The sequence below is a fragment of the Larimichthys crocea genome, chromosome I (genome assembly GCF_000972845.2).
Source record: "Larimichthys crocea isolate SSNF chromosome I, L_crocea_2.0, whole genome shotgun sequence".
Lineage (NCBI taxonomy): Eukaryota > Metazoa > Chordata > Actinopteri > Sciaenidae > Larimichthys > Larimichthys crocea.
This window is the reverse complement of record NC_040011.1, coordinates 10,228,081-10,245,066: the sequence shown is the minus strand read 5'-3', so window position 1 is coordinate 10,245,066 and position 16,986 is coordinate 10,228,081. Positions and strand designations below refer to the sequence as shown.

The window sequence follows — 16,986 nt, the reverse complement described above, 5'->3', positions numbered from 1 at the left end:
ATCACTTTCCAGCGCGCGCGTGGTCGGAGTTTCTCTTTCGAACCGATGCGTTTTAACCACCCCTCCTCCTTAAGCTCCGCCCCTTCGGTACACCCAACGTGAAGATACAAGCGCTCTCATATTATTCCACTGAAGGCGGGAGGATGCGAGGCGCAACTTTTGACGCGGGTTGTTGTCGTTAGCTTTGTTTCTGACGGTCAAACGACGGCGCCGCCGCCGCTTGTGTCGCGACAGCTGTCACCTGAGTCGGTAAACATCATCTCTGCGGTGTTTTCCTACATAACTTCGCGTCGGCGAGCAGCCGGTGAAGCTTTTAAAGCGGTCTGTCTTCAGTTGCTAAGCTAACGGTTGAGTCGGTGTGTTTAACGTCGGTTTTTTTGGTCGTTGCCGTGGTTACCTGAGTCAAGGGAATGGCCACAGGAAAACCAAAAGACAGCGGTGAGTATAACAGCACATTAAAATATGGTGTATCTGACAGCATGTACTCGGATTACTTCCCGTGAGTGTAGTGTAACGTTTGTTTACCGTGACGTCAGCAGACGCCAGCCTTCCCTTCGCCGCCCTCCAGCTCCTGGCCCCGCCTGTGCGCCTGGTGTCCGCGGCCCTGTGGACGGTGATGAAGCAGAGGGACGTGGTGCAGTACGGCGTGGTGGAGGAGTTTGTGACAGCAGCCTGTGAGACAGTCCCCGGCCTGCTCACTGTGAGACACCAGGGCAAGCTGGCACTGGGGCTGAGAGGACGGGTGAGTTTTTAAAGATGCCACACAAAGGTGGATGAGGGGAAAAAAGGTCCTTCCTCTCTGGCTCTGGCCTGTGGTCCTTGGATGTTTCCTTCACTGTGTCCTTCACTGTCGATACTATACGCATGTACCACCTTTTCTGCTCCTGGCGCTCTGATCCACCTCTGGATTTTGGGATGTGCGACCCTGCCTGTCTCTCTGTTTTTATTTCTTCCACTTAAGAAACATTGCCACATACTCAGGGCTGACTTAGAGCAACTCCCCTCTTTCTCACCTGCCTCAGCAAGGCGCCTCTCAGCCGTCCACGGTCTGCTGCAGGGCCGTAGACCAGGTCTTGAAGAACAACACACATCATCGTCTCGTCTCCTCCCGCTTTATCTGTTTTTAACGGGTTGTGGGGGCAGCAGCTTCAGCAGGGCCACTTCATCCAGCTCTCCCAGGGGGAACCCAAGGTGTTCCCAGGCCAGTCGAGAGACATAGTCCCTCCAGCGTGTCCTGGGTCTTCCTCCCATTCACACCCATTTTATGTGCTTTACACTGACTTCCCATCGAATTTAGGATTCATTCATTCATACATAAAGAGCCCTGCACAGTCAGACGCCAGAAAACATCTCTGATCTGCTCCAACCTTATCACACAAGTAGGTCACTTGGGTCTATAGGCCATACTAGTTGTTCCTTGTGCATGACTAAAGGGAGAGAGCTCCTCCTTATGTTCTGCTGCCCACAATCCATTTAATCAAACTGACCTTTCTCGCTGTATAGTGCCTGTTAAAGCACGTTGTGCCCTTGCTCTGTGAAAGGTACTGTAGTGAATAAACTTTATTATTATTAATCAACCGTCACCTTCTCTTTCAGTTAATCTTGGAGCTGTGCCGCACACAGCCCGATGAGAAGGTGATCATGTCACACCTGGAAAGGATCCGTGCTCCTGCTGCTCTGTCGACCTCCTCCGCTCACACTATGGTAAATTTAGATTTGACATTGTAAGCTTATCTTCCAAACAAAAGCCACACACATTGACGCGTTTACATTGATACAGAACTAAACGTCACAATATTATTTACGTGGTTAATGAAGAAGGTGTGTTTACCTGGACTGTAGTGCAAAAGTGTCTTTTTCTTTTTTTGTCTCCTAGAAGAGGGATGTAAAAATTCTGCGAACAGTGGAAGGTTTCCATTCATTGGTTTTCATGCTGCTTAAAGACCCAACAGAGAGAGAGCACTTCTTCAAGGTGAGTCCATCCACTTCAAACTAAACACCTCTACTGTGATCGTTGATGTACGCAGGAATGACCAAGACCAAAAATTCTTCTTCTTCTCTCCTCTGACAGGAGGAGTTTCCTGTGGATTACGGTCCAAAGTTTGACCAGGAGCTGGAGAAGCTGCTGTGGGAGTTTTTGATCCGACTGGACCAGCTGCTTCCAGTTCCCAACCTAGCTCAGGTAGCAGATCTAAAGATGCCCACTGATTTTAAAACTGGTTGTATATTAGCCTCTAACGACTTTAACTGATCTGTCTCCAGACTGTGTCGTGGCTCAGCGACGCCCCTCCTGTCCTGGAGGAGTGTGCACGTGCAGCCACCCAACCCCAGCTCCTGAAGATACTGCTTGAACATCAAACCTGTCTGGGTCATCTGGAAACTGCAGGTTAGGACTAGATCACTTCTTGGCTTCTTGCGAGGAGGACTGGGTGCTTTTTCAATGTAGATTCCTAATTATTCTTGCTATTCATGTGTTTGTTGTTTTTTACAGCGTCCCTCCCTCCAAACATGGGAGACTCCATCCTGACTTCGCTGGCACCCTCTGGAAGAGTGCCTTCAAATCAGCCAACGGGAGCTGCCGCCGCATACCAGTCTAACCACACACACACAAGAGACGAAACAACATTTATCAAACCTGTTATTGGGCTAATATCTAACGAGAATGTGCCGGTTATGATCTCTGCCAATAAAAAGACAAAAGAGAAATTCACCATGCTCAAACAGAGACAAAACCCCGAAGATGTTGAAGCGAAAGAGGGCGGAGAACAAGTGGAGGAGGGAAAGAATGCCGCAGAAAGACGCAGCGGGGTGAAACGCAAGCATCCCAACAGAATAGAAAGTGACTCGGATGAGGAGGAAGAGGTGTGGGGCACGATCAGATCTGGGAAAAAGAGGATGGCTGGCCTGGAAACCTCCATGAACCAGCTGGGAGTCAAAACGCTGCACCTGCCCGAGGATCCGTCCCTCCGCTCCATTTTCGTGTCCTGTCTGAGCAGCCAACCCACAGTTGTTATTGAAAAACTGTCACCGACTTCGTCTAGCACTGACAGGACTGGTAGAGAAGGAAGATCCTCACATACGAAACAGCATAATCAGAGGAGGAAGTCACCGGTCAAACCACGAAAGCCTGACTTGGATTTTCATGGCCTGGATGATAAAGAGTAAGAGACATGGAAATACATGCTTCCTGTATCTTACTTCCTAGTTATAAATGTTTTTGTCAGTGCGGTTACATGACAGAACCAGACCATTTAACAAGCTGATCTTTCGGTAATTGATATTTATATAGATAGATATTTTAAATGAATCAAATAGAAAGTTACACATTGTGGCCTCTTTACTAGCATCATAGACTGTGGTTCAAGCCCTACAAATACAATAAAAACAACTGATTTAGTTCAATGTTTCTGGTTTCATTTGGTTCTTCTGTCTCTCTCTGGGATATTAGCAATGATTTTAATATGTAGTTTGTATAAAGAGCAACTTTAAAAAGCTTTATCATTGAGATTTGGCTGGTTGTTTTTTAGAGCAAAGCAAAACAGTAAGCATCTTAATAACCGTTCACCGTTTGCCAGCTGTTGAAACTCTGACCTAACGGTTGAATTATCTTGTCTCTACTTGACAGAAATCATCCTGTGTTACCGAGTATAAGCAGCTCTCCGTCGCATCAACGGATGAACACAGGTGATTTTAACAAATCATGCAAAGAAGATTAGCGACAGTGTAAAAAAATCACATACATGGATTTAGTTCAACTATGTTTACTTTCTCCGTTTAGAGACGCTGATCGTTCCAGGAGATGGTGAAGACTATGTGGCTGACTCTGAGGACGAGGCGACAAAGAACTTCAAAGGCAGAGTATGTATTTGACAATTGTGACAACCATGAGGAGTCAGGGTCTCCATGGGCAGTGAAAATCCTTGAAAATGTGTCAATTTTAACAGATAAATAGTTTGTTCAGTGTTTTCTAACTGACTCTGTCTCCTTCAGTTGTTTATGAAGCGCTACTACAAGACCAAACACGGCACTTATGTCCCCACACTGAGGGAGTACTGGAAACCCGGGATGACACGGCGGGACTTGCCGTCCACTGGAAGCAAACGCAGGTGATGAAATTGGATTTTTTCACTGCCAAGTTTGAGAAAAGACTTTGACTGTGCCTGTAGGTGGTTTTCTCCACCGGCTGCAGCGACAGAAAAGCCAGAAAAATAAACTGCAACTTTTAATCTTTCTCTTGTGTAATGTATTGTAGCTGAATCATGTCGGTTTTAACTTGAATAAGTTGTCATAAGAAACCCTGAAATGTATGTATGTAACTAATCATGGGAACTGTCATATAAATAAACTTTATTTTTAATTGCTTGTAAAAAGACCAGACGATATCTGCAACTTTTAGAAATATTTTAAACCCGTAACATGCTCAAATAATAATAAATGTTTTTGACGTTGCAGTCACACTTTGTACATTATTTTGCATTTCATTAACTTTGTTCAAGTGTCATTTTACTTGTATGATACACATTAAACCACGCTCCTGGTGTCTAACTGAAGCAATGTGTGATCTGGGTTTGTCAGCCGTTTATATATTTACGTCCTGAAATGTCTCACTAGCATTAACTGAAACCTTTCTGTTTATTTAAAAATTTAATGCCAGGTAAGTACAAAGACTTTCAGGATGCTGGATACATGTTCACGTCTTGATTAGAAATCTTTACACAGTAATTCACAAACACCCAAAATCTTCAATAACTGGTTAGAGCTCTCATATTACGGTGTCATTAGTCTAGTCCGGCTTTATCCTGGCTGTGCTGTGCCAACACTTCAGATGAGTAGTGGAAGTAATAAAAATATCACAATCAAATCAATATCTACACAGGAACACACAATTAGGTGTGCAAATTGTCTGAGATTCAGATTTTTAGAGTCGACAGGCCATCCCTCCTGTCACTGTGATGGTCTCTCCCGTGATGTAGGACGCCTCCTCAGAGCACAAGAAGGCAATCACTCCACCAATTTCCTCTGGCTCTCCTATTCTGAAGAGAAAAACGGAGCAAAATGTGAATTTTGATTTTTAATCATACACATACATGTGCGCATAGCATGGTATAGTATAAGCTGTACCTTTTAATGCAGAGCTGCCTTTTAAAGTCGTCCACGATGTCTTCGTTTTCCCATAACTGAGTGAATAAACAAAGAAAAAACGGGACTCAAGTGAAATGGAATCGTGTGAGGTCGAAGACGAACAGAATATCTGAGAACAATAACCTCACCGCAGAGCTGAAGCGCGTCTTGATAACTCCAGGTGCCACGCAGTTGACTCTTATGTTACTGTGAGCCAGCTCAGGAGCCAGCGCCCGGGTCAGACCCAGCAGTGCTGTTTTACTCACGCTGTAAGGACCCAGGGCCTGCAGACACGGAAAGTCAGTAGATAGAACTGTTTTTATGTCTTTTAAAATTAGGATGTTGGTCGATGCATCTAGGTTCAAGTCCAGCATGGACCAAAGTCTGAGCTGTAGAGGTGCCAGTTCACCTCCCGAGCACTGAGAAGGTACTGACTGCTTCCAGGGTGCCGCTACGTGACTGCCCAACACTCCATCTCTACATTTGCACGTCTTGGAGTGTGTGTGGTTGCTATTCTATTCCTTATCAGGGTCGTGGGTAGCTTGAGCTTATCCCAGCTGGGGTACAACCTGGACAAGTCACCAGCTACAGATAAACAAACATTCAGTCACCAAATAACCTATTGAGTGGATGTCTTTGGACTGCAGACACAGGGAGAAGGCGCAAACTCCACACAGAAAGGTTCATCCAGGTGTGAATCACTGCACCACCACAGCCAAAGACAACCCAGTGTTACACAGATTGCTCTTACTGTGTAAAAATAAGTAAAATATGTATTATTGATTAAATGCTCATCCCTCTGGCATGCCCTTTCATCAAAATAATCCACGGCGTTTCCGTACCAAAGCAGTCCATCAGTCCAACCACGCAAAAATAGTCAATTTGTATTATTTTAGGCACATCATCCACAAGGGTGTGGTGGAAATGAAAGAAAAACACCCACCCACAATAAGAAATGCACGTACGAAAGATCATCTTTTCTGTCTGTTAGAATTCAAACTAAATTACCTTCACTGCTGTTTCTATAAATGTAAATATGTTTGAGATACATGTTCTACTTATACTCTCACTGACCTGCATTGGTTGGTATCCAGCCACAGACGACACAAACACCACGTTTCCCCCTCTGAAAGAGACATGCAAATAGATCTTATGTAATTAAATACACGGTGGACAGTTTTATAGTTTTATAAAGTGCTGTATGTGTCATCTTCTCCCACTCACCCCCTCTTGACCATATGAGGCACCACCAGCTTAGTCAGGAGGAAGGCTGATTTCACATTTACAGACAGGATCTAGAAAGAAATGTCATAAAAATAAGAGCAGGACGAAGAATTGTTTCTCAGATACAGGAGCTTCATATGTGTACCTTGTCCCAGACGTCCTCCGTGGAGTCCATGATGTTTCCAAAGAAAGGGTTCACTGCTGCGTTGGACACCAAAATATCGATGCCCCCGCACTGATCCAGAGTCTGTCCCAAACACAGAATATGAATATTATTGAGGTTGTACGTCACAACCTCATAATTATGGACACGCAGCCCAAGCTGGTCTGAAAACAGTATAATTCTGGTTGCTAAATAAAAACATTACTCACCGTTTGAACCAGTTTTTCTCTGTCCTCTCCCTTGCCAACATTACAGGTGGTCCCGGTCACTTGGATGTTCTGGCTCCGCAGCAGTGCCACAGCCTCGTCCACGTTGGCCTGCCGTCGGCTGCTCAGCACCACGTGGGCTCCTCTTTTTCCCAGAGCCTGGGCTGCTGCTAGACCGATTCTGAGGAGGAGGAGGAGAAGATGAAGAAGAAGAGCATCTCTGAGTCTATATGAGATCACCAGGACACAAGCTGCAGAACACCATATTGTGTCAATCTTACCCAGCTGTGGAGGCAGTAACTATGGCTACCTTTCCAGCAAAGCTACTCTGAGACATATTTCTTTGGCCAGCAACAGTGTTGGTCCTGAGGCACCTGAACACACTCCTCAACATCACCTGTGAACAGACAACAGTCATGAAAACACTGTGGAACTGGGGCAGAGGTCATCTGGACCCTGACAGCAGGGGTGCACATGAGAGACACTACAGTTTGATTAGTTACTTAAACTAACACTAACACACTTATTGATCCATTATGAAGCAACAGAAATTATAAATAAAATAGTTTTTTTTAACCACAATGGCAGGCTCAAGCAACTTTATGCTACATTATATAAACAACCAATGCAAAGCATGTGAATACGATCAAGATGAGCTTCTCACCCTGTAGTTCATGCAAAACTGAGCATGAGGTTGTACAGAAGCAGGATTTTGTAGAAAACCCTCAAAGTGTCCAACTTGGACCTTGACTACCGACGATTCGTGTGTACGGATAAGATACGGGTGTAAGACAAGCCAGCTGTCAAAATAAAAGCACCCACCCAAAAAAGCCCGCTTCTTTAATTCAATTGTACAACTCAGTCCGTCCAAACAATCACACAATTTATTCAGGGGATTTTTTTGCCTGTACCGACCGATGATAGCAGTATTACGAGGCGTATTTTCGTGTTTTCTTCTTCAGTTTTCTGATTTACCGACTACATTCTCACCGTCCATGAACGCACCCCTACCAAAAAACGAGCTTTCCGGGCGTAAGGCAAACCAGCTGTCAAAATAAAAGCACCCAGCAAACAACTCGCTTCTTTAATTCAATTGTACAACCGAGTCCGTCCAAACAATCAGAATCAGAATCACAAATACTTATAATAATCCCAGGGGGAAATTATTTTTGTTACAATACTCCAGGAATTCAAGGTTATGTTAAACAAGTAATCATCAGAATCAGAATCAGAATCAGAAATACTTTATTAATCCCCGCAGGGAAATTGTTTTTGTTACAGCAGCTCCCAAACGGTAAGTGAGATAGTAAATGATAGCAAGGAAAACAAAACTTTAACCCTATACACCTATACGATATCCTATTGTTTAATAATAATAATAATAATAATAATAATAATAATAATAATAATAATAATAATAATAATACATTTTATTTCATGGGCGCCTTTCTGTCACCCAAGGACACCTTACAATAAATGAGAGTAGACAGAAAATAACAGAAACAAAAAAAAAATGCAATATGTAAATCTAAACCCTTATAAAGAATTTAGTCTTTGTATAATAAATAACAGTTAAATAAAATCATCAATTAAGAACAAAATATAAATATATAAACTATATAACTCTATATAACTTTTTTTTTCCTGTACCGACCGATGATAGCAGTATTACGAGTCGTATTTTCGTGTTTTCTTCTTCAGTTTTCTGATTTACCGACTACAATCTCACGTACATGAACGCACCCCTATAAAAAAGAGAAACAAAAGCCAATCACTGAGTCGGCGTGATTCCGAGTGCGTGCGCGCGTACGTGCACGACGTCACAGCAGCTGGATTGGTCTAAAGCGGAGCACCGGGAGGAGGAGAAGGAGGAGGTGGTGGAGGAGGAGGAGATAAACGTTGTTGTCATCGCCGGAGATGATTGAACGCCAATGGCCACAGATTTCCACGCCTGAAAAGAAGTGATTTTTTTTTTTTTTTTAACAAATCATCGACTGTGAAAAAAACAAACGAGGTAATTAACGGATAACGGCTGCTGCGCGTGCGGACGTTGGTCATTTCTTCCTCGGTGGCCATTGTTGTTTCCAACTTTAGCGTTTTTTTTTTTTTAGCAGCGGGAAGCTAACAGTGTCTCCCCGAGGCCTCGACAACACCACACAGCTCACCTCACCATAGCTGGGATTAACTATCATGTAGCGCAGACTGCGTCCACACACACTGAGCTGTGATAAATATTTATATGTGTGTTTGAAAGCGAGGTTATTTATCTATCCGCCGTGCTAAGCTAACGGTAGCTCTGCGTTGCGTTCACGTAACGTTACCGGGGCGTGGAAAAAAGGGCAGACAGGTGTTACCGCTCGCTCGCTCCGGCTTTCATTTCACTTCACACTTCATACGAGGTGGACTAGCTGTGTGTTCACAACGTGAGAAACAGTCTGCCTCTTTTTTTTGTTTTATTTTTTGAACAGGATCCCTTATGAGGAGCTTTACGATGTGTCCTGCCCAGACTCAGCTGCTCTGCTGCTGCTGCTTCACACATCCATGAGGACCACAGCCTGGTCTTAGATGGATGACCCCGACCCTGACCGGGACACTACATGAATTTATAGTTTCTCTTGACCGAGACTTAACAAGCGACCATGTCTGTCTCCGTGAGTATTGTCTCTCTTTTGTTGTGAAAATATATACCTTCTATATGCCTCCATTACTGTTTTTAAGAGGGTCCCACATGGCTCAATAGAGCCTGCTTGTCCCCAGGGGGTTGGTTTTAGAAAATGAAAGGGGGGGGCGGCTTGACTCTCTGGCTTTGGGTTGGCAATTAAGCCCTAAACAGTAAGGGACAGATGTGCCTCTCGTCCCCTCCCCCCCCTCCCTCTCATCTCGCTCATTACCATTAAGCTCTTGTGTCCATTTTGATCATTGATCCTCCCTGACTGTGCCCCCCTCTCTTTCTCTTCTCTCCGCTTCACGATCCCGGACACAGCTGTGGATTTTGAGTTTGTCATGATGCAAGGGTGGATGTTTGTTTTCTCTCTCTCTCTCTCTCTCTCTCTCTTTCTCATGCATGAGTTTTTACGAGATCTTCCCTATTCACTCCTATTCACTCTCCATTCAGCAGCTCCAAACAATCGACCTTTTTATACCCCTGACTGACTTGGCATTGCGACATCAATGTAGTTGTTTGTTTGTGGTGTGCAGATGCGAGACTCCAGCCTGTGTGGATTAACGTGGCCGTTTGTGTGAGGCTCCGTGTTTTGATGATTTCTACTCTCTCTCTCTCTCTTGTCAGACGGTATTGGCAAAGGCGCTGTTTGACAACACGGCAGAGAGCCCGGAGGAGCTGGCTTTCCGAAAGGGAGACATCCTGATGGTGCTCGAACAGGAGCAGAGTGGCGGGCCGGGCTGGTGGCTCTGCTCCCTGCACGGCAGGCAGGGGATCGCCCCTGCCAACCGCCTTCGACTCCTCCAGACCGCCCCGCCCCCAGGTCAAGACGTCCGTCATGAGGACGCAGTCTACTTGTCTCCTGGCTCCCCGCTGGCTCGGACTGCTGTCGGCGGTAGCGCAGAGGACGTAGATGGAGTGTATCGTTCCCCGCCGGCTGTGGGTGAGGGACGAGGAGTTGGAGCTGGCTCGAGGCCCGGGGAGCTCCGCAGAGTCGAGGGGGGGCGCCCACGCTCGCACTCCAGCTCTGGCACTAGGCCCAGGCCTGACTGGGACCTTGGGGTGGCGGGGCGTCCACGCTCGCCCTCTCTGAGAGGACGAGGCACAGAAGTGACAGGAACACTTTATCAGACTCCGGTAAGCCCCATGCCTTCAGCAGCTCAGCTTGCCAGGCAGCCAGGAGCGCTCATGGCTCCAGAATCGGTGTACCTCGCCCCCACTGGAGTTCCAAGGGCTGCTGATGAACCAGAGGACACTACATATCTAGTTCCTAGAGAAACACTAACAACAGGACACTCGGACGACTGTTACTTGGTGCCAAAAGGTACACCGCTCGCAGGTGACGATGTTTACCAATCACCAACAGGAGGAGTTTTGGCCACCACTGGCTGCTCTAATGGCCCCTCCGTCATAGCTGGAACACCCGGTACCCCACAGCCTAAAGTGAGCCAGGACACCCCTGGGATGTACCAAACGCCCACCCCTATGGGAGCAAGCCTTCACAGGACTCCTGCCACAGTTCTGGCCCACCAGCACCCATCTTCACTAACTCCCGTGCAAGCATCTCCTAGACCTCTTCTCAAGGGAGTTCCACCCAACCCCGCCGTCTCCCGGGGCAAACCCAGCATGGCCTGTCACCGGGGGTCCCCTTTGCTGGTCAGAGCAGGACAGATCAGGGTTCCCGGATCACCGAACTTTGCCCGCAAACCTCCTCCACCTGCACCTCCAGTGAGGGGAGTCACCAGGAAGGACGCTGCCCCAGATTCTGCCTCCAAACCCAGCGTTCAGGTCACTCCTGCAAAGCTGCAGCAAGACGTAGACAAACAGAGGGGAACTCCTCCGAGCAGCGAGGAAAGGATGAACAATGGTCTGGAGAAAAGCAACAACGTGCAGAACAAAACCGGGGAAAGTCAGGATTACTCAGATCCTGCGGACGATCAGGTTTGTGACGGCTGTTGTTTAGCTGCTTTACACACTGTAATGGCTCAAATGTCTTTTATCTCATGGAGTTGGCAGTATTTGCTTTCAATAATGTGTTTGATTGATCAAGACATACAATCATCATTTGGTTGCATGCTTTCGTTGCCTCGATTAGGTGTATGACACCCCTCCGAGTGGCAGGTGGCAGCGTCCTGTCCCATCTTCCCTTGGCGACGATGACGGCATCTATGACACCCCTCGTAGTGTCCCACCACAGCTGGACTCTGAGACCGAGGTAAAGACAACAGATCGTTTGAATAGAAAGATAGATGTTAGTTGAGTGTATTTAATCTTCTCTTATACAATTACATGCAGTTTTCATTTAAACAGCGTCTACAACAATATGAGCTACCGTATGTTCGTGCTTTCTCGCAGTGGACGATGCAGCTCTTCCAGTTTTCTCACAGTGAAATGATAATCCCTGCGAAAGTTATTACTGACCCCAAAAGAAAAAGTTGCTGGGAACCGCGGCAAACCGTCGAATTCATGTCTGTACAAGCGAAGCAGCAACAAGAGATGACAATCAAACGCCCTGTCACCATTTCTTTAACACATTCCACCATCCGTCTGCGTCCCCCCCCCCCCCTCCGAGGCGAGGCCACACCTGTCTCTGTCTGCTGCGGGAGCCTGTCTATCCAGTCCCAAGTGCTGCAGCTATTTTTTTCCCAGTCACACCCACCTGTCAGGGCCATGCCAAGGCCATACCATCAGCGCCCTGCCCCCCCCTCCAGTGAGCGTGGTCTCCCCTTCTTTTTAATGTTGCTTAAATATGTCTGCCAGCTGTTGGGTTATGTTTTCTCTTTGCCTGGGATATGTGGACTGCAGCCTCCCTTGTTTTGGCACTTAGCTGTTTAAGGGGACAAATGTGTCTCTGCCCACTTAAACCGGTTCGGTTTGATCATCCATGTCAGGTTTAAAGTGTCATAAACTCACAGCACACTACATTTTATTGTTGCAAACTCTGTGTGGCTATATTGTGCACACAGAAATGATCTGTCTGTACATGCAATCATAAGGTGAACGACATGCACGATTCCTCTGTCTTGCAGGTCTACGATGTCCCCACCATCACCCTGAACGTGTCCACGGCAGACATCCACCCCGATGAAGTCGATGACGATGTATACAGTGTCCCTACGCTTCCCGGTGTGCCTCTGGGCCCGGGGGAGTCCATCACCAGCCTCTGTAGCGAGGAAAGCATCCAGGTCGGACAGGTCTATCGCGTTCCCAGTTCTGAGAAACGAGCCAGCGGCGGAGGTCATAACGGGGACTTGTCCGAGCCCGACTGCGGCATCTATGACATGCCTGCGTTGACTTCCGAAGTGCTCCCTCACTCTTTGTCGTCGTCCTCCACCTCTACTCGCCGCCTCTCCGTCTCCAGTAACGGCTCAGGCGACGTGCAGTGGCGAGCCTCGCTTTCCAACCTTGTCCACTCGGTGCTGAGCACGCTCTCCTGCTCGCCCTCCGCTCTGTCGTCGCGGGACCTGGCCACCTCGTTGGCTGAAATCCTGTCCACCTGGAAAGCCAGTCATTCGGATGACCCCCCGCCGCCTCTTCAGCAGGCGTGGGCTCGGCTGTCGAACCTTCTGGCGGAGCTCTCCGCCGTCGGCACCGCTCCTCCATCTGAAGGACACTTGTTGAAGGTCCAGCGCTCGCTTGAGGAAAGCGCCCTGCTCTTGCAGGCTCAGGGCCGTCCCCGTCTGCCTTCCCAAGAATCCCTCTCTCGCAGGCCACTGCCCGCTCTCCCAGTGCCCGACGGAAAGTCGTCTGGAGGTGGGATGGGCTCCCGTAAAGGTAGCTGGATCCAGGAGAGGCCTCTGCCACCAACCCCTCAGCCTGCCTTCCCTTTACCTCCCACTCCAGCGACCGTGACGCTGACGGTCGGGCCTGTCGATGGAGAAGATGACCCCAGCAATGAGTACGCAGGGATCGGCTTGACTCCCATCCCTGCACCAGTACCTACGGGAGACAGTGTTGGATACGTGAAGCTGCAGGTCATTAGATTTATTGTTGTACAGTATCATTTATGCTTGTAACTATTGATATGATTAGATTTATAGTTGCAACACAATGAAACGTGGCCTGTAAATGTGTCTGAGTCAGCTCTCTTTTCCACATCAGGGTAAACCCGAGCCACCTCCTGACACCATGACCGAGAACGGACAAACACAAACTATCACTGCAGAGCAGAGGGTGAGTCTCTTCCTCTTGGATTTTTTTTTTTACCTACGTGGACAAATTCCTCAACTCCTGCAGCTCCTAGGCCGTCGACTTTTTGTTGTACGGGAACACACGCAGCAAGTCTACACAGATAAGTCATTGATTCACTCTGTTCACAGCGCGCCCTGTTTACTAATGAGCGCTGTGACTCATTAATCCCGCTTGCAGCAGCTCTTTGCCTCCTGCCGTGGCCCGAAACCCATTTACAGTCTACACTCGCCGTGTTTTCTCAACACCCCCTGACTTAATATCACATTAGCCCCTGTTGATCTGTCTCCTCAATCTGAACGCCCATCCATCAAGGCCTGCACCTGGAGACTTGTGCAGTCAGACATGAGTCTTAGACGCACATAATCAAATATCACAATCCCGTATTGTTTTGTGTTATCCCTTTAAGTCAGTCTTGCCTTCTGCTGCTTAATACTGAGGTCATGTTTCATCACTCCCGTCTGCATTTTTTTTTTTTTTCTCTTTCTCCGCTCCTTGCCGGATTCCTCGGTTGCGCCATAGACTGACAAACAAGAGGTCACTTGTAAAATCTTAACAATCTTGCCTCACATAGACTGGGACGCTGCTGCGGGGACAATAAGCGACAGAAAAGCCCAGTCATTCTTTAAACAGTGCCACTTGCTGACGTACTACTGTATATGTTTGTGTCTGGCTTTAAAGTTCAGTGGAAGACTCAGTGAGAAGAGGCTTACGTTTAAAGCTGTGTTATCCGCTGTTACAAACCTACAAACACTAATGTTTTCTTACCCCGTTTACAGCTGACTCCGTCCCCTGGTCTCCCGGTGTCCCTCTCCCTGGAAGACTCGGAGCTGCTGTCTTTTTACTCCTCTCAGAGCCTCGCTCACCTGTCCTGCCTGGCAGACGCCATCGACGTGCTCTTCAGCAGCGTCCAGGGGAACCAACCGCCCCGCATCTTCGTCGCCCGAGGGAAGAGTCTCATCGTGACGGCGCACAAGCTCGTGTTCATCGGGGACACGCTCTCCCGCCTTCTCACCTCTGCCGACCTCCGGGCCAAGGTATGCAAAGAAAAAACTTGTTTGTGTGAAATCATGAGAGGAAAAAATACAAGGAGAGACACGTCCTTGTCTGTCTTAATAGACAATAACAGGCAGTTTTGAAAAAGTAAAATTGATCAGAGCTGTGCAATAATTGTGTTTTTCAGATCACAACTTCCGGGGGACGACTCTGCCAGGCCTTGAAGTCAGTCGTCGTGGCAACAAAGGGCGCCGCACAAAACTACCCATCAGTATCCGCCACCCAGGAGATGGTGGACCGCGTCGCCGAGCTCTCCCAGCAAGCAGCCGGCTTCTCCACTCTGCTCCAGCGTCTGGCAGAAATATCTTCGTGATATTATCGCTTACGTAAAAAGAAAAAAAAAACTCTGTTTACACTACACCTATATTTTCCCTCTTTGAAATGCCTTATTTGTTGTTTTGTTTTGTTCGAACGGGATCGACGCTAGCGAAGTTTGAATGCTGGAACAAGTGTTTTCAACCTCGCTGCAGCTGTTACTAAGCTGGGTTTGGACTGTGTTGGTTCTGTCTCTGCAAAGTGTGTGTTGGTTTGCCTTTTGTTTATATACTGACCTCCGTGCTTTGATGCCAGGCACACTTGTCTTTTTGAGTGTTAACTTATTGAATATTTGAAGCCCCCGCCATGGCTTTGAGCGTCTGTGCGGACTGCTTATCTTGGGAGCTTTTGCTTTATTGTGTTTGCCATATTTTTTCCCCCCTTCACATGATAGCCGCTTTTCCTTCCTTCCTCTTATTTATTTAGCCATCCCTCCCCTCTCTCCAGAAATAGCCCAGAAGGAGACCTTACATCCTGGTTCTGACCTACTTTTTTTTTTTACTGTGATACTTTGAAGTCTTTTTGTGATCTTTCATTGAGAAACTGTTGAAGCAGCACACTGAGTGTTTGGGGGAGATTAAAATGGGACAAGTGGAGTGGGAAGTTTGCTCGACTTCCATCCTTTAATCTGTGCAACTATATGTTGTGTTTTGTGTAGAAAGCAAAGATTAACTGCAGTACGGCGGATTACAAGAAGCATCTCTTGTCTGATCGGTTCACATAATAACTGAGAATCAATGCAGCGACATGATTAATGGCAGATAGGTGAGAAATTGCCTCATCCTGTTCTTTCTCACAGTCACATAGTCGCCTGGCAATACACGAGGAACCTGTTCACCGAGCTCACCTGTCTCCACATGCCTTTTTTTTAATGCTTTGCTTTTCATTTTCCCGCAAGATGATCACCTGCTGTCAGCAGCGCTTTAGTCACATCTTGCTTTGACAAGTTTCAAGTCACACACTAAAGGAAACGAAGGTCATAACATATCATATCGCCCAGCGTCAGACTCTGAAGCTGTGGTGGACTGGAAGTTGAACAAACATTTACACTACAAATCTTCACACGTTGGCCCGGCTTCATCCTTCTTTGGTGCTCTTCGAAGTCGGATCGTAATACTTGATCCGTGTCGTCAATCATATTGCTTAACCTGTTTTTTATTTTTCAGATCCAAATCAGTATCACCGGGGCATTGCGTAATCGTCCCCTCAGCTGTGGCTCAGTTTAAATCATTCTTTCTCTGAGGGAGTACTCCTGCTTTTACATTTTCTCTGTTGCGGAGCCACCTTGTGGAGGTTTTGAAGTATTACTTATGAATGAATACCCCCCTGCCAAAAAAAAAACAGGCTCTATAATGTATGTATGTATGAAGAGAGCATGACTGGCAAGTAACCTTTAGCTCTATATTTATTATTGTCAGTTTTTAGGTTCTTTGCTTTCCAGTTTGCATGGCTTTAATTTGCTTACGTTTTTATATATGCACACATCCTACACCAGGGGTGACTTTACTGGGTAATGTTTCTTTTGTTACAGTTAAAAAAAAAAATTATGGCTGTATTTTCTTTTGTACAAGAACTTTTTTTTTTTTTACACTATGAACTCATTTGAGTCCTCTGTTCTCCATGTTTGCTGAGGTATAGAAGTGAACCCTTTCTCCTACAGTGAGCAGACCTACACCTCTTTTTACTTAACACTACATTCGATTGTCTGTCTTGTATTCCTGTTCTCAGAATGCACAAATACATCTTTTTTGCAATTAAACATGTGTTTTGGATTATTGATTTGTCATAAATCATCTTTTGCCAAAGTAATTGGTGCGTTTTCTACTTCTTTTCCATTTTAACAATGTTTTTTTTTAAACATTTAAAATTAAAAAACATTTTAAAAAAATACTTTAAAATAGATAAAAGTTTTTAAAAGTACTCTTAAAATTGTTTTAAAGGTCGAAATTGGGCCAATTTGTAGCATAAAGCTGTCATAATTCATCTTTGCACAAAAAATAATTGTTGCGTTTTCTACTTCTTTTCCATTTGAACAATATATTTATTATTTT

At 46.4% G+C, this 16,986-nt stretch overlaps 3 protein-coding genes across 6 annotated transcripts; 2 read left to right on the top strand and 1 right to left on the bottom strand.

The window, feature by feature from the left end:
* Positions 1-116: 116 nt before the first annotated feature.
* On the top strand, positions 117-4,848 carry tinf2 (TERF1 (TRF1)-interacting nuclear factor 2). Of its 2 annotated transcripts, none has more exons than XM_019262527.2 (10): positions 117-438; positions 540-742; positions 1,597-1,704; positions 1,877-1,972; positions 2,072-2,182; positions 2,263-2,386; positions 2,492-3,161; positions 3,626-3,684; positions 3,779-3,858; positions 3,991-4,848. In XM_019262527.2, the coding sequence occupies exons 1-10, from the start codon at positions 411-413 to the stop codon at positions 4,108-4,110; spliced, it is 1,599 nt and encodes a 532-aa protein (XP_019118072.2). In that variant the 5' UTR covers positions 117-410; the 3' UTR covers positions 4,111-4,848. The 2 variants fall into 2 exon arrangements, with proteins under 2 accessions (XP_019118072.2, XP_019118071.2); XM_019262526.2 differs by having other exon boundaries at positions 537-742.
* On the bottom strand, positions 4,636-7,528 carry dhrs4 (dehydrogenase/reductase (SDR family) member 4). The gene is made up of 9 exons (XM_010748237.3): positions 7,379-7,528; positions 6,996-7,111; positions 6,718-6,895; positions 6,491-6,592; positions 6,346-6,416; positions 6,196-6,247; positions 5,271-5,405; positions 5,122-5,177; positions 4,636-5,033 (listed from the first exon to the last, which is right to left on the bottom strand). Exons 1-9 carry the CDS (start codon positions 7,388-7,390, stop codon positions 4,919-4,921), a joined length of 837 nt encoding a protein of 278 aa, XP_010746539.3. The 5' UTR covers positions 7,391-7,528; the 3' UTR covers positions 4,636-4,918.
* Positions 7,529-8,509: 981 nt separating this feature from the next.
* efs (embryonal Fyn-associated substrate) lies at positions 8,510-16,694 on the top strand. Of its 3 annotated transcripts, none has more exons than XM_010748259.3 (8): positions 8,510-8,728; positions 9,183-9,365; positions 10,004-11,317; positions 11,472-11,591; positions 12,406-13,350; positions 13,478-13,549; positions 14,344-14,601; positions 14,748-16,694. In XM_010748259.3, exons 2-8 carry the CDS (start codon positions 9,354-9,356, stop codon positions 14,931-14,933), a joined length of 2,907 nt encoding a protein of 968 aa, XP_010746561.3. In that variant the 5' UTR covers positions 8,510-8,728; positions 9,183-9,353; the 3' UTR covers positions 14,934-16,694. The 3 variants fall into 3 exon arrangements, with proteins under 3 accessions (XP_010746561.3, XP_027137085.1, XP_019118087.2); XM_027281284.1 differs by lacking the exon at positions 8,510-8,728 and adding an exon at positions 8,769-9,061; XM_019262542.2 differs by lacking the exon at positions 8,510-8,728 and having other exon boundaries at positions 9,084-9,365.
* Positions 16,695-16,986: the final 292 nt, after the last annotated feature.

Bases quoted from the DNA above. Each gene is read 5' to 3' on its own strand.
- dhrs4 (XM_010748237.3), bottom strand. The intron at 6,593-6,717 runs GTGAGTAATGTT...TGTTTGGGACAG, and splicing joins GAGAAAAACTGGTTCAAACG to ACTCTGGATCAGTGCGGGGG. The intron at 6,417-6,490 runs GTACACATATGA...ATTTCTTTCTAG, and splicing joins CGGAGGACGTCTGGGACAAG to ATCCTGTCTGTAAATGTGAA.
- efs (XM_010748259.3), top strand. The intron at 11,318-11,471 runs GTTTGTGACGGC...TGCCTCGATTAG, and splicing joins CAGATCCTGCGGACGATCAG to GTGTATGACACCCCTCCGAG. The intron at 11,592-12,405 runs GTAAAGACAACA...TCTGTCTTGCAG, and splicing joins AGCTGGACTCTGAGACCGAG to GTCTACGATGTCCCCACCAT.
- tinf2 (XM_019262526.2), top strand. From the start codon at position 411: ATGGCCACAGGAAAACCAAAAGACAGCG. The intron at 2,183-2,262 runs GTAGCAGATCTA...ATCTGTCTCCAG, and splicing joins CAGTTCCCAACCTAGCTCAG to ACTGTGTCGTGGCTCAGCGA. The intron at 3,162-3,625 runs GTAAGAGACATG...TCTACTTGACAG, and splicing joins CATGGCCTGGATGATAAAGA to AAATCATCCTGTGTTACCGA.